The 16,288-nt window shown below is 47.1% G+C and overlaps 2 protein-coding genes across 8 annotated transcripts in view; both read right to left on the reverse strand.

Moving 5' to 3' along the window:
* si:dkeyp-23e4.3 (rho GTPase-activating protein 7) overlaps window positions 1-2,811 on the reverse strand; it is a gene marked incomplete in the record, with an annotated part of 69,825 nt that extends 67,014 nt beyond the window's left edge. Inside the window, 2 exon segments of the mRNA XM_024262387.2 lie at window positions 1,895-1,998; window positions 2,647-2,811. Of these exon segments, the coding sequence (XP_024118155.1) occupies window positions 1,895-1,998; window positions 2,647-2,675 (133 nt within the window).
* Window positions 2,812-3,970: 1,159 nt separating this feature from the next.
* The window catches only part of sgcd (sarcoglycan, delta (dystrophin-associated glycoprotein)), a 156,359-nt gene continuing 144,041 nt past the window's right edge, over window positions 3,971-16,288 (reverse strand). For all 7 annotated transcript variants that reach the window (XM_024262426.2, XM_036215113.1, XM_024262436.2 and 4 more), the window contains 3 exons: window positions 13,806-13,878; window positions 11,455-11,578; window positions 3,971-8,477 (listed from right to left, as the gene is read on the reverse strand). In XM_024262426.2, coding sequence (XP_024118194.1) covers window positions 8,292-8,477; window positions 11,455-11,578; window positions 13,806-13,878 — 383 coding nt within the window. In that variant the 3' untranslated portion in view covers window positions 3,971-8,291. The remainder of the gene's footprint in view (window positions 8,478-11,454; window positions 11,579-13,805; window positions 13,879-16,288) is intronic.

Here is a 16,288-nt window from a genome sequence, read left to right on the forward strand (position 1 = left end):
GTAATTCCATCAAGTTGAACTGAGTCACATATTTGTGTTCTTCATATTAGCGACAAAGCCTGCAGCTTTTTTCTGACACTCCCGATCAAAAGAATTGATGTCCGATGGATCTGTGAGGAGGATTATCTGCAGAGAGGATGCTGCTGGAACTGAAAGGATCAAAAGTTTCTGTCCATCAGAACTCGAATCGATCCCGCTTCCTGTCAGTCCAAACTAAACATTTATTCAGGAACTTTTGTGCAGCTCTGACTCCATCCAGCTTGAATTTCCCTCAGTACTGAGGAGGAGAGGTGTAAACCCAAACAGACAAGAGACTAGAAATAAGACAGAAGAAGAATGAAGAGCAGGAACAGACCTATGAACCTTTAGTCTTGACCAGGAGCATCTTTGAGGGCATCCATCATCAAAGCTCGGCTGTTTCGAATTTATTGGAAGTATTTGCCTGTTAAAACGGCCTGCAGACGTCCTGACTGAAGAAGAAACGGCCACTGAAACGGGAGAATCAAAGCCTCCAGGTGGACTCAGACCTGCAGTTTTTCTCCTAAACTCCACGCTTTGGAGGAATCTGCCGCCACAGCCCACCGGCTAATGAGTCAGCACGCTGAAAGGCCGCTTCCAAACCTCCGGCGGCTCGGAAACAGATCAAACTGCGGAGCTGCTTTAATCTGTGCTGATAACTGGGAGAGCACACGAGGATCCCGAGCCGGGCCGAGCTCAGCACACACAGTCAAATGACACTAATGACAGCAGAAGGCCCGGACTTATGTAAGCATTTGTAGACGCGGTTCTGGGTTTACAGCAGCAGACAGTTGTTCTACTTTACGCTGCCAAAAGGCTCCGGCTTTTCTCTCCCACTTTCTCCCTTTTGCCTCAACGGTTTTCATTTGCACATCTGCTGGTTGGTCTGAACAGAGACGGCGATCTGGGAGCCGATTTCACACATGAGATTAACGCAGTGAAGATGATGCTGAAGATGTCCCGGAAAAAGAGGAGATGAGGCGACGGCTGACTCCTGCGTGGATTAAATCCAGCGTCACGGACCGATCTTCCACTTTTACTGTAGATCCTAATTTAATTCAAGAGGCTGAACACGAAAGAACTAAAACAATGAAATGCTTGACGAAGATGAGGAGATCCCATCATTATATTCAGTGGAAAACTCTTCTTAGTTGACTACTTTAGCAATAAATACTGTATTTTGAATGTATTAAATTCTGAAAAGGAGTAGCTGGAATGAAGCAGAACTTTCCCTGAACCAAAGTTCTGAAATTCTGGCTGCAGAAATTCAAATACTTTCACCCCATGGAGCAAAAAGACGGTCATTAAAAAGAAAGTTGACTTTCACTGGACTGTTTGTGGAGTCTGCTGCACATCTCTATTTACTGGTGTGGTTTGGTCCATCATTTATTAGCTGAACTTTGCTTGAACCGTTTTCTATTTTAATGTGACTTTATCTTTTTATGTTCTCTCCTCCCCAAAGGGAAGAGCAGAGGGTTTGTTTAGAAAAGATTTGACTTTTGGTTCACTTTTCTGAGAAGGTTCGTTTCACTAAAACTTAATACATAAATAATACAGATTTACAAAAACCTGAAAGAGTTTTGAAAGCAAAGCCTGAGGCAAACAGGCTCAATGAGCATTTTAACTATTTGTTATTTTTCATTCATTGTAAGAAAAAAAAAACATTAAATTTGTTACACAATTATAATTTGGATAAAACAGGAATACGTGACATAAAATTAGTGTATACTATATTTAGTTACATTTGGAGCCACAAAGTTCTGTCAATAACAAGAGCGAGACCTTCATCCACTGCTTCCTACATGAGCTTTTTACCTGCTGTTTCCATGGAAACGGGAGGAGCAAAGGTGGAGCAGGTCCTGCTCCGCTCACATACCTGAAGGGTCCGGGTTCAGGTGGATGCTGGTCAGACCGACTCTCCTCCTCCTGTGGTCCAGCATGACAGGAACTGAATTTGAATTCTCATTTTTCAAGGTTCTGCTAAAATAAAATAAAAACAAAGTTATAACAACAAAAGAAACAAAATGGACAAAACTCTGACTTTGTTCGAGTTTACTGAGGATTTCTAAATAAATTAATTAATTAAAATCTGATTAGAATTTATCTAGCAATCACTTTTTAAACTAAATTTTTACAAAAAAAATAATACAAATGATGAATAGATAACAAAAAGAAAAAAAAGATTATAGAGTATATTTTTACATCATATTCAAGAAGAGAAAATACACTTATTTGAGCCAGATTTTGATTGATGTTAAGGAAAATGCTTAAAATGTGTTTTAATAACGTTTGTCAAGTTGAGATTTTAGAAAAAGATCAAGCTAACAGCTGCTAGCTAAGCTAAGCTAACTTCCGTTCACCGCCATTTTCAGACAAACGGAACCGTAACTTCAGGAAAAGTGAACAGAGGAAACTTTAGCGACTCCTGGTGAAGCAAACCGTCTAAGACAAATTTATCTGACATAAAAACAATAAATTCATACATTTCAGCCGCTCCACAAGAACCGCGGGAACCGGATCGGACGAGTGGACCTTCAATAATAACTACACTTCCCTTACTGACCTTTCAAAACAAAAGCTGAACAAAAGTGTGGATGTGAATCTCTCACTGACATGTCTACAGACTACCTGTTCACCTCACAAACAGGTGTGCTCATCGTGTCAGCAAACGTGTCTTCAGTAGTTCCAAACAGGAAACACTTTAGTAACAGTAAATTTTTCAAAATAAAATCGAACCTCCCTATTTTTGCATCTTAATCTACTGTTTCCTGGTTGACTTCAACCTCTCCTGCCAGCAGAGGTTTGGATCCAACCGCTGTTTTAATGTTGTGAAGGTCCAACTTCTGGTTCTACAGACCCGTTCTCACTGAGGATCACCGTTTGAATCTCCTCTTTGCAAGTGAACTCTGTGACGTTTTCTGACCCGCTCCGGAGAAAATCAGCTGGAGACGTCTCTGCAGAGCATCCACTTCCTCTTCAGAAAATGATGTTTTTATAGTTTGAAACTCGTTTGTACTCATGGGTAATGGACCTTCTGGATCAGTACTTTCTGTAACACAGTCTCTGCTGTAGAATCAGGGTTTCTGTGAGGAGTTTAGACAAACCTTTCCTCCTGTCTGGGCTTTTCTGGTTCGTCTTTGACCACATTTTACCATCTAAGATCCGCTTCAAGACCTGAAGTCCATGTTTGTAAGTCTGGAACTTTTCCTCTGGTGCAGTAAGAAAACAAAACGTACTGTCACTGAGTGTTAAAGTTAAATATCAGACATCTCAGCGTTGCTCTACGTTCCTGTTCCAGGCTGTGGATCAGGAAACATGGTGCTGGTCTTACTGGGTTATTGAGGCCCAAACGGTCCTTTAAACACCACAGAAGAAGAAGTCTCACCTGTGATGGAGGTTTCTCCTCTGATGTCGTGCTCCGTTCTGGTCTGCAGCAATGGTGGTGTGATTTTTTTTTCCCATCATCCCTCATAATTATTGATCAGCTCTTATTGTGGACAAATGAATCATCTCAGTAGAACATCAACATCTCCAGCTTCAGTCTCTCCATTTCCCAGAGAGGAATCTTTAGAAGCTCCTGAAGTCGGTGCGTGCTTTGAGTTAACGTTCCAGTCCAACATTAGGACTGAGGGTCAAACATGGAGGTCAGCGTCTCCAGAAACCAAAGAGCAGCTCATGACAGGACTGGGTTTGCAGCCGCCCCCTAGTGGTCTCTGAAGGAACTGTAAAGACAAACTCAAACTGGTTCTGTGTGAGCGACCCGTTCCTACAGATGATTTACTTCATCTCGGACTCTCTGAAGGTTTTTAACTTTCATTAAGAGTTTATTGTAAACAGATATTCTGTGTTGGCCTTTTCTACGTTACCCACATGTACGAACATGATTCTGATCAGACATGAATTCATGTTTATCCTCCACAGGTCACACAGAGAAATAATCACAGCAACAAAGTGGAAGAATGCCTGTTTATTGTGGCATCACTGAAAACTCCATGAAGGGCAGTTTCAGACTGAATGATGTGATCCGGTCACAACAGAAGACGGCGGTCGGCGTGAACACGGCGCGGGAAGAACGGTTCGGCTGCTGGTTACAAAAGTTTGGGACTTTTCTCTGTATTTTCATCGAAAATTCTAAAAGTTTGCTGTTGTAAATCCAACAGAACCAGAACCGCTCTTCTCACCGTGTTCACCGGCTCCTTCCAGGTGTTCTTAGAACCTGGAAGGAGCAGAAGAACGTAAAGTGAACACAAACCGACCTGGAGAAGTCCCACACAGAGAATGCAAAGACCTGGACGGAAAGGAAGGAAACGGGAACGCCGAGCGCTCCACGGATGAGCATGGAGACGGTTCTGTACATGCAGAGTGGATGAGCGTCCTTCAGCATCACTTTGTCTTTTAGTAGAAAAATCACGTCCTGATTTACATAAAAAAGGTTCTCCAAAAAAGCTCGGCTTCTCTTCTGTCAGTGCTGAAGCCCGTCGTCACGCCGACACACCGGCGTGTTTACATTATTTACAGGAATAAAAAACTTCTTTACCTCTTGTTTACATCAAAAACAAACACATCAAGAGTTTTGTGGAACAACAACAGGAGGCGACGGTCCTGACCGAGTGAAATTAAACTGAACATCAGAGCTGAAAAACACAGATTGTTGTTGTTTACAGGTTTGTGTTACGGTGGATTTTCTGGAACTTTCCCCAAAAAGACGTTTGTCTTTGTGTGATGGTAAATAACCAACAGGATCCGCCTGAGAGGTGAACACCTGAACGGAGACGAGGATTCAGCACATCGGTTCTGGTTTGGATCTTTGACGTTTTTGCTGCTGAACCTTTTAGTCCATGAACTCAATGAAGGTGTTTCTGTTTGTGGAACCGGTTCCTGATAATCCCGTCTAACGTCAGCGAGGTCACAGCAGGGAAGCTTTAGCTGCAGCACAAACGGGTCAGAACTTTTTAACGGGTTTGTTTGTTCAAATGAAAATAAAATCAATAAAATGAAATGACTTGGATAAAATGATCTTCAATAATGAGCCTAGCTTGTAGCAGCCCAGGGGATTATGGGTAATGGTAACGCTCCACTGGAATCTGGAGTCATTGAGAACGAAGACGACGGCCCAACTTATCGCAAAGATTTCTAAGACGGAGGAGGAGAACCAAAGGGAGGAGAACCAAAAGGAGGAGGAGAACCAACGAGAGGAGAACCAACGAGAGGAGAACCAAAGTGAGGAGGACAAAAGAGAGGAGGAGAACCAAAGGGAGAAGGAGAACCAACGAGAGGAGGTGCTGTAAACTCTGTGATTGGAGGAGAACCAAAGAGAGGAGAAAAAAAGGGAGGAGGAGAACCAAACGGAGGAAGAGAACCAATGAGAGGAGAACCAAAGAGAGGAGGACAAAAGGGAGGAGAACAAAAGGGGAGGAGAACCAAAGGGAGGAGGAGAACCAACGAGAGGAGTACCAAAGAGAAGTAAAACCAAAGGGATCAGGTGAACCAAAGTGAGGAGGTGCTGTAAACTCTGTGATTGGAGGAGAACCAAAGAGAGGAGAACCAAAGGGAGGAGGAGAACCAAACGGAGGAAGAGAACCAAAGGGAGGAGGTTCTGTAAAGTCTGTGATTGGAGGAGAACCAAACTCAACGTTAACCTGAAGATGCAAGAACCATGAAGGAGTTTGGAAATGCATGCTGGGTAAAGGAGGAGCAGAGAGGAGCAGGTGGACCAGATTCTTTCTGTTTTGTTCCGGTTTGGTTCAGACTATAGCGCCCCCAATGAGCAGCTGCTGGAACTGCAGGATTTCCAGGTTTTGCGTCTCTGTTGGGATTGACCTCATGTGACCCTTAGCTAATGTTTGGATTACTGGAACTATTCAACCGTAACTGGAATCAACATAATTCCAGCGGATTCTGAGGCAGAGAAAAACACTGTAGGACAGTAAAAAGCTCCTTTTCTCTGCATCAGAATCCGCTGGATTTACGTTGATTACATAAACGGTTGAAGAGTTCATTCTTGTTTCCTGTCGCCGGTGAAAACTCTGGTGTTAACGGGTTACAGCAGACCAGACCAAATGGATCTGGTCTGCTGTAACGAGTCCGTCTCCTTCAGGAATCCGGACTCAGAGCTGCTGTTGGACTCATGAAACTGTGGCTGGAGTTTTTATCTCCAGGACAGTTCCTGCAGCTTCTACTCAGACGTCTCTGGTCTGATCAGAGCGAGAGGCATGAGACCAAAGCACCGCGATTCAGAGGAAGAGGAGCAGAAAACTGTTACGAAACTTCCTCCTGAAGCAGCTCGATGGCGCCGGCGAGCGCTCAGCGAGATGTACGATGTAAATCTGGGCTCAGCGTGGACAAACGTCCTGTTTCTACTGTAGCGACGCAGCAAATCCACCGTGGGAAAAGGTTCAGCTCAGAAGTGAAATTAAAGCTCGTAAATCAAAGGTGTCCAGGTGATTTTCTCACCTGTAAACTGAAGAGGGTCAAACATGCATAGATTTGGAGTTCAGACCACAGGAGTACGGGTGAGACTTCTTCACACATCACTGCATACCACAAACATCTGGTGACCAACAAAAACTGCCGCTCTGATGGCGTGGACAGAGGCGCCGAAGGTCTTTGCATTCGCTCAGGGGGAGGAGTCTGATGAAGCCGATGGCGGTGACGGCTGGACGCCAAAAGAGTCCGTGTGATGTGCTTCTTCTTCTGCCACGAGTGCATTGACGTAAGGCACAGGTTCCCCCCTCCCAACAGAGCGGCCCGTCGGAACCAGAACCAGAACCAGAACAGGTGAACACCTCCGTCAGGAAAAGGGGTGGAGCTCTATATGAGCATCTCCTCTCAGTCTGGCACTGGAGGAGAAACACATCGAGGCGGATTGGTGGAACGTCTGAGCAAACGGATCTTTGATGTTCTGGAGGGGGCGGAGCTTAGACGTGGTTGTGCTTTAGCCTTCAGCTAAACCTGTTGGGACAGAACCTGAATCCACAGCCGGGGGCCGAAAACCGAGCAGGAATCAGCAACAAACCAAACAGGTGAGCTTAGGAGGAAGACTAACCTGTCCAGAGGAAACACACCTGCTGGAGAATCCTCTCGAACAGTGAAGACGATCTTTATCTCTGCTGGGTTTTTACCCTGTTAGGTTGTTGATGTTTACTTTAAACTCTCGTGTTTGTTTACGTTGTGTTGTTGTTGATAACTTTGCTTTCAGCCGACATGCGTCACCTGTCCAGGTAGAACAGGTAAACACAGCCTTTGGCCCACTCTGGTGCTTCTGCAGAGATGATATTTGAGTCTTCTGCAAACAGATCATAGCTCCACCCACCATCAGAGTGACACCATGCTGCATTCACTGTATGTGGGAAATTCCAGATGCTTCTTTGCTTGTTTTGTTTCATTAATTTCAGTGACTTTAAATTTTCTCTGTTTTCAGTTTTTCCTAAAGTTTGGATCCAGATCAGGAAATCTCCTTTTACGTTGATGATGTTTTCCTTTAATTCCTTAACGCCAATCCATGCAAATATGAATCGAGCTGCTTCCGCTCTGAACGAAACCAAAAACATTAAAGATTTCTCTACTGGCTTGAAATAAATTATTCTTCCATATTTTCAGGAGTTCAGCAAGTTTATTTTAATTTGTCAAAAATGTGTTAACAGGTAGAACTTTTAAAGCCGCCAAAACATGGATTTAGTGTTTGGTTACCCTTTAAAGACGGGCAGCAGTTTGTGAGACTTTCTCTGTGAAAGGGTTAAAGGTCATTAGCTGCCTTGAAGATCAGGAAATTCCATATTTTTAGACTAATTAGTGTCAGAAAAATCAGAATTTCTCCAAAAACGCTGAATGAATTTACTTTATCACGACTGCTGTAAATTCCTACAGGGCCTGAATGCATCACGATTTCTGGTGTTTGACTCCAGAACTGTCAGAAATGTTCTGATTCGAACTAAACTGGTATGGTTTGTTTGGAAGGAGCGTCCAATCAGAAGGAAGAGTTAATGATGGAGAGGAGGAGCTGTTGCCGTGGTGACACCTTGCTGGTTCTGGTTCTGAACAGAGGGGAACAGATCAGTTCGTGTGGATAGTGTCTGGATCCGGCCGCTGTCTCTGTGTTGGTTCCGGCAGACCCGGACAGCAGCCGTCTCATCTGCGGCGTGAATCCAGAACCTCCCCGGCGCTGTGCGAGAGCGTCTGGAAGCGGGGTGTTTTCAGCTCTGGCAGTCTCAGTGGGAATCCGTCCGGGAGGCGGGGTCTGTTTCTGTTAGTGGATCAGAGAGTCCGGTCCGGTTCTAGAGGCAGACGTTGTTGTTGATCTGGCAGGTGGATCCGGTTCCGGCCTGGGACAGAAAAAGCCTCCCATTGGGGCAAACGCAAACCTCATAGACAGTCTGGCGGGTCCCTGAAGACGAGGAGCCGCCGGAGGCCTTCCCCTCCGGCAGCCTCAGGAGGCGGATCCACTGAGCGTCCAGAGCGATCTGAGGGGAGAGGGGGAGACGTCACCAACGGGTCAAGATGTTTGAGGGTTCTGGTCAAAGCCCTACACCTGCCGTCCTTTCTGCCTCCTGTTGTAGAAACTCACCTGGTTCAGGTAACCAGAATGTTCGGACAGAGACGCAAAACCAACGTTAAAGTTTAGGACAGAAAACGGAGAACTTCCCTGAAGACGATTTAGAATATCTGTCGTCCTGCATGTACAAACTCCTGAGCTGTCATGGAGGTCACATGACACGCAGGTGATTTACCTGCCAGTTCTCATCACCTGCATCTGTGTGGTTGAAGGTGGGGGGGGGTGACACCACCGGCGGGGAACCGCAGGAACGGACTGGAAGGGGATTCAGTTAGTCGGAAAAAGCAGAAAAACTGCTGACTCCAGACGTCTGACTCCACAGAGAAATAACAGCAGAACATCCCATAATTCATTTTACCCCCTCCATCATTCCACAGCCCCCCCACCGGCCTCCTGCTGCCTCTGGGAGGAGCAGGAATTCTACTAGAGGAGCTGCAGGAGCGACGCCTCGGCAGGAAATGACCCAAAACCTTCTCAAAGGACGGTCTCAGCTGACCCCCACCGGGCCACTGCTGACCCGCAGATCATTTCCCATGGAGGGGGGGGGACACATGACCTGCTTCCAATGAGGAGAGGAGGCGGAGCTTCCTGCAAGTTTCACTTTAGTTCCTCAAAACTGAACGAGAAGAACGGCTTCACCTTTCAGACACCTGACCCAAATGCTGACGTCTGATTGGTTGACTGCACATCAAACAATATCTGATGCCACTGGAGCTCCGCCCCTCAGGCCCCTTTGGTCTAACTGAACGCTCCTGACAGAAGCGGGTTCGACGCGGTTCAGTCAACTGAAGGTTATTTAAACGGTCTTGCAGTTACATCTGTCCACCACAGGGGGGAGTCTGACCCACAGAGTCAATGGAAAAAGTTCTGTGGTTCCGGTCCGTTCTGCTTTCGGATTTGTTCAGGTTCAGGCCTCAGACCGGAAGTTTGCGGTGGTGATGAGGATGTGAGGTTCAGCAGACAAAGACCACCGCCGACCCAAATGCTGACTGAGATCATGGTTCTGGGGGTTCTGATCCAAACCACAGCAGAGGGAACGTTCCGAGCGTGTGAGGACCCAGTGGGATTAACCCCGTCGGTCGGGTCGGTCGGACAGAAGTCGTGTCCTCAGGTCCGGTCTGCCGGTGGTTCTGGTCCAGTCTGCGTGTCCAACAGCAGAACCGCTCTGTTACTGCGGCGCCGTCCGGACACAGACGGCGAGCTGTAAGACACTTTGACTAATAGATATCTGCAGCACTAATGGAGTGTGAGAGCGTGACTGTAATTATTGGCTCCGCCCCCACATTTCATTTCTGACCACACGGCCATGAATCCAGCAGGAGACGGCGAGCAGGCGGGGCTGAGGAGCTGCTTTAATGAGAGGGTCACCTTTACCCCCCCCCAGCTGCAGTCAGACCTGGGGAGGGAAACCTGCTTCTCTGAAGGGGCAGAGCCTGGAGGAGCTCAGAGATGGAGAGGTTCTAGATAGAACCATCCTGTTCTGCTGACTCACTCAAACTGATGACAGACCTTTAAACTCAGTAGCTCCGCCCACTTCCTACAGTCTCCATGGGAACCTCACAAAGTCCATAATAAAAAAGAAAAACGCGACTCCTAGCAAAGTAAATTAGAGAAGTTTGTCCTTTAGAGGAACAAAACTGTGTTCAGAGAACCCGTCTGAGTGAAACATGAAACATTTATCGTTAAAAAATTAACTTTTCAGACAAACTGAAGCCCATCAGTCTGTAGGGCCACCGTGGTGACGTGACAAAGATGGCGGTCTGAAGGTCAGAAACCCTCCGTCTCTCCTGTCCTCAACAGGAACCTTCACACCAGCCGTGGAGACTCCAGTTCAAGCAGAGACTTCATTTAAAAGCGTGGATGTAAACGGTTCAGAACTCTCACGTTCACATGTCTCTACTACAGTGTTCATGTCCATCCTCGGGCTCATGGCGTAGGAAAGGAAGTAAGGAGAAGCCCCTCCCTGCTACTTCCTGTTTGTGAACTCCACAGGCTGAATCTGCATTCATGAAACCCTGGTTAGTGCGTTCTTGAATGCAGCTTCCAACAACAACTTGAAGCATTAGCATGAAGCATTGAGCAGCAGATGCCCCGCCCTCAAACTGTAGATGCCACGCCCCTTGCTGAGACCGGGTCTACAGTCGTTTTCTTCTCTACTGTTCCCTTTTTCTAGGACTAAAATACCTTCCATGTGATCCGTTAGTCTCATCAGCTGTTTGTAAACCGTAAAGATAAAATGTTTATTAGGATAATCTGGATTGAATGGGATTGCATCATCACAGTTAATGAAGCTATTTTTAAGAAAACTGTGAAATGGAGCTTTAAAAATGAGTAGAATAAACAATAAAAGCATTCCTAATGATTTCTGGTCATCTGGGTATAAACTCATGACATACCTGGATGTTGTTGCCATACGAACCACAACAAATCAAGCGAAGGAGAACACATGTTCTACGTTGCTCTAAATCTGTCCTCCTGAGCTTGACCTCTGACCCTGATTCTGGGACATGTCTATGTAGAGATGAACCTTCACTGTTTGTGGTCCAAAGAACCTCAGAAAGGAACGATGGAGGAATGGATCAGAATCGTCTTGAAATCTGGGAATTGAATGAAGGTCCTTTAAATCCTGTGAACCTCTCATCCCTCTGTCTACATGGACTGATGGTTGCCATGGTAACCCAGAGCAGGAAGCTCCTAAAATCCCAGCCTGTGTGTTTTTGGAGGATTCATTGGGGATGTTTGCAGAGTAAAGACATTTTCTGACTCTGGGATGATGCTGTTATCATAAACGTTTCCTGATTTTATTCCAGTAGGAGATCGTGTGTTTTCCTAAAGCTAAAGGGTCCGGCTGCGTTCCGATCCAACTCTCTGGATGGACTGCTCACCTCTCCGTCTTTGGACTCCAGCCGTAGCTCGTTCCTGCAGATGGCCCGGATGTCTCCGGCTTCGGCCTGGATCTCCACCCCTTTGGGAGCCTCCATCAGCAGGGAGCGAGTGGGAGACTCCAGCCTGGGGAGACACAGGGGAGCAGCTGTCAGTGGAAACACAAACCCGGAGGGATCCGAACCGATCCGAGCCAGCTATCGGGATCAGGAGATCCATCGGAGCAGCTTCAATGGAGAGTTCTCTCTGCAGGATCAGAGGCAAGCTTGACCTCCTCAACATTTACACAGCATCTCCAAACCAGCAGGAACTGAACACCTGGCAAACACCTGATACCACTGATGTTGTTACCATGGCAACCACACAGAGTCCAGAGCTGCCAGACTTCACTTCTGCGTACGACAGTGGCTCACAGACAGAAGAAAATCCCTGAAACTCCAGCAGATTATTCTCAGAGCGCCACAGTTATGCAATAATCTGACTCATAATCTGGAGACACGGGGATGACTGCCCCCCCACCCCCACAGCCGTCCTCCGTCCGGTGATGACGAGGAGATATCTCAGCTGAAGTGTCTGCATTGTTGAAGCAAATTCTTGATGAAGTCTAATCCAGAAAATGAGAACATTTTCTTTTTTAATCTGAATCTGGAAGATTTTCTCCGATTAAATAAATCTGGAGGATTCCCTCTGGATTTGGCTGCATTTCTTTGATGCACTGTATTTGTTTCCATGGTAACAAATATGAGGATTACATTAAAGCTGATCTTTAGCTAGAATCTAACAGCTCGCTGGAGCTCTGGGATGTTTCTAGTTTGGGACGTTGGCAGCAGCTCAGAGGTGTTTTTATCGTCTAAAATAAAGGAGCTGCGTCTCCCCATCACTCCTGTTTAAAGGCGCCCCCCCCAGCTGGCTCCTTGGGGAGTCCGCTGATGAAATCTCTGCGTCTCTCCTTTGTTTCCTCTTTACAAGCTCGCAAATTGAAACGCCGTCTCATCGACACGCCGGGATCCACAGAGGGCGGCGGCGCACAGCGTCTTCCTCCTGCTCCTAACCACATTTCTCTCCTCGCCGCTGCTCCTGATACTTTTATGACCGCCACGACCTCATTTCCTCTCTGAGATCAATACCCCCCATCCCCCGTCTGCCGTCACATCGGTGCTGGAATCCTAGAGAAACACGGTTTCCTTCTGGTCCTCGCTGCCATGTGCTGCCTCCATGTTCCTCTGATCTGCTGAAGGCTTCTCCTTCTGCTTCCCCTGATGGGGGGGTGAACTCTGACCTCCAGGTCAACCCTGAAGGGTCACAAAATCCCAAGAAGAGGAGGAGCATAGAGGAGGAGGAGCCAAGAGGAGAGCAACAGAGGGGGGGGGGGTGAAGATGAATGGGGCTGTAAAAGGTGGTGGTGATTTCGAAAACATCAAGCAGAGGAACAAGCTGCAGAAGATGAAGCTGCAGGTATCAGGTTTCTGTAGAAACATATTTCATTTTCAACAATAATTTATTTTTATGAATTTATTTGGTTGTAAAAAATGTTTTTATTATTCTAAAGTATTTTTCTAAATAGAAATATTTGTTTGTAAGTAAGCGGTTCTCTTGTGTAAAAAACAAAGTTTTATTGTTGAAATAAAGTGATTTAGGGTTCTAACAAAACACAAACATGATCCGGTTTGAAGCAGAAGCTGCTGAAGCTTTCAGGCTCAGTTTGACTTCACTACTTTATAAAAACGTTAAAATCCTCCATTGAAAACGGTTTGATCTTCTCTGGTCTATGACCAACATGGAGGCTGCCCCCCCAGCCTGACAGCTGGAGCGCCTCAATATGAAGCTCCGGTTCTGTCAGACCCGGATCATCAGCAGAAGCTGCTTCGTCTGGAGGACAGAACCGGTTCTGGTGGGCGTGCCGCGCTCATGTGTGGATCCTGAATCGGACTCTAAAGCAGCAGAGTGCTGATGACAGAGGAAACGGACCGGGGGTTCTGCCAGAGATGAAGGGATCGATCCTCAGCGTGGCTACAAGCCCAGATCAGAGCGAGCAGAACCGACCGACCGTGGAAAAGAGCTTTTTCCAACGCCACATTGATTCCTGATCTTAAGCCCGGTCGTTCTGTCGGTACCAGCCTGTCTGTCTCCCGTGGGGGGGGGGGTGTCAAGGTGTTGAGTTTGTGACTGAGGAGACGGTCCGATACGAGAACCTTAAAACGGCAGAGAAACAACAGTTCTGATCTTCTCCAGGAGGATGAAGAGAATAACAGAAGTGAAGCTGAAGCATTTGGACCCGTCCGGTTCTGAAGAAAGCTTTAGAGCTCATCCGGCCTGGAACCAGGATCCGTGACCCGAATTTCTGAAGACTCACCGCAGCTCTTTGAATGGCTCCGCCCTCACGTGTGGCGTCTCCACTGATTTGCTGAACACGGCGCCTTCAGCCCCTGAAAGGACAGGAAACAGAGTCAGAACTGTCAGAACCGGCTGACCCGGTCAGCATTTAGGAACCAGAACACCAAGAGTAACACCTTGAAAGCCTTATCCAAACATCGGAACCTAGCAACCACGGATGTTTCTGTCGCGTTTGTGTCCATGAGAAACTGTTACCCCCCCGACCTGAAGGAGGAACCGGACCAGAACCAACCGGCTCTGAGGAGGTTCTTCGTTCCAGGGAGTTTTAGAACAGATTTCCAGAACCTGGAGGAGGAGCGGACCGGACCTGCTGAAGTTTGACGCTCCTGCAGGAAAGTTGATCTCTCAAATCAGATCTCATCCAGATCCGATCACGGATCAATAAAACAAACTCCTGATCTGAACGGAGCTGCTCTCCTGGACGGGGGGCAGAGCCTCCCTCATCCTCTCTCACCATCCCCGTCCACGCACAGCGCCGCCGCTGTAAAGCCGCTCCACTGCATCTGCTGCAGATCAATGACCACGACTAAGTGAGTTTCACAGCAGATTTGATGCTGACAGCCGTCCAAACACCTGTGGCTGAGCGGCACGCCAGAACCAGAGCGGCTGAGTCCACGTGCTGGACCGTGGGTCTCCTGCAGCAGACGTCACGCATGGAGAGACTCGACATTCTGCAGCTGAAGAAAGTTCAAAGCTGTTTTCTGATGGGGTTAATGTGAGGTCAAAAGGTCAGAGGTCAAACCCCAGATTTCTGGTTCCCCAGAGAACATCAGAGACATCGTTTCTCCTGCTGGACTGCAGCGGCTGTTCCTGAGGAAAGCTGACTTTCTCTGAACCTTCTCCGTCTGCCGGCGCTGTCAGAATCTCCCAGGATCCTCATCCTGATCCCGCTCGGATAATTCTCCCGCTAACGTGTTCTCCTTCACGCTGAACAGCTTCTCCCTGCAGGAACAGGAAGTGCTTCACGCAGTGGAAGTGACTTCCTGTGGAGTTGGTCTGCAGGAATCTGGGTTTCAGATGCCAAACTCCGGGTTTTCCAGCTGGTGAAAGCAAACGTTCCCATGGATCAGAACCAGAGCAGCAGGATTTGGACTGTCAGCTTCAGGGTGAAACAGGAGCCTGAAATCCCGACGCTCTGTGGGATTAGAGGGAACACAAAGCTCCTCGGGCGTTCCTGACGCCGGTCCTGGATGTACCGGGTTTCATCTTCAAAGGTCAGAAGACCATTTTCAGTCCAGTCCCTGCAGAACGAGTCACAATATCAACTACAGAAAATCTTTGATTTGTCGCCTTTACTTCCATAAACAGAAAAGCTGATGGATGTTCAGAGTGTAGCGCATTAGCAACTGATGTGATATAGGTTAGCGCACAGGCCACGCCCCTTTCTAAGTCAGCGCGACTGAACTTCACCACTTCCTGTCTGCTCTGAAACTGGTCTGATTTCTGACTGCAGTTTTCCTCCCTGCAGCGGGGGACGACGCCCCCTAATGGAAAGCTCCGCACGGCACTTTATGGCCACAAACACGACAATGCTGACCCCCCCCATCCTACTTCTAAGAGGATTCAAACCCAGATGGAGAAGGACAAGACGTGATGGAATCACAGAGTGAGAAACGTCTGAGGAGGACTGCAGCCTCAGGAATCATGGGAAATGTAGTAATGTGGCAGCAGGTCTGGTGCAGGTTCTGTCTGAACATCTTCATGCTCCACAGGAAGCAGAAACACTTTAATGTTTCTGTAAATCAAGGGGTCATCACATGAGGACGTACGTCAGACCGCGGCGTGTGAGCGCGGCGTGTGAGCGCGGCGTGTGAGCGCGGCATCGCAGGACAAAACGAACAACACCATCAGAGACAAATGCTTCAGAGTGAGCAGTTTCTCTGTGGTGGCAGCAGGCCTGGGGGGGGGGGGCAGATATCATCATCTGTGGCTGGAAGTCTCTGAGATGATGAAGCAGACAGTGGAGGAACAGAAAGACCCCCCAGATTCTCCTGGGGGGGGGTTCTGATGGTGGAATTTAGAGACTGAAAAACTACAGGAAGCTGATCTCATCTTAAAGATATCCAGTTAAAAACGTTTGTTCTACTATTTGTGACAGATGTAAACAAGGAACAGCCACCATCTCGCATATGTTTTGGTTCTGCGTAAAACTACAAAACTTTTGGCAGTCAATATTTAAAGTAATTTCAGACATCCTACAAAGGCCTATACAACCTTCTGTAATCCCTGCAATATTTGGTGTAATCCCACAAGATCCTAATCTCAATAAGAAAAAAAACTATTATAATCTTTGGAACGTTGATTGCCAGGAGACTTGTTCTTCTCAAATGGAAAGAACAACTTCCTCCAACTGTTAAGATGTGGATAACTGATATGTTACATTTTTTGGTTTTGGAGAAAATTTGTTTTTCTGCAAGAGGTTGTACACAAGATTTTTATACC

The sequence above is a fragment of the Oryzias melastigma genome, linkage group LG14 (assembly GCF_002922805.2).
Source record: "Oryzias melastigma strain HK-1 linkage group LG14, ASM292280v2, whole genome shotgun sequence".
In the NCBI taxonomy this organism is placed as follows: domain Eukaryota; kingdom Metazoa; phylum Chordata; class Actinopteri; order Beloniformes; family Adrianichthyidae; genus Oryzias; species Oryzias melastigma.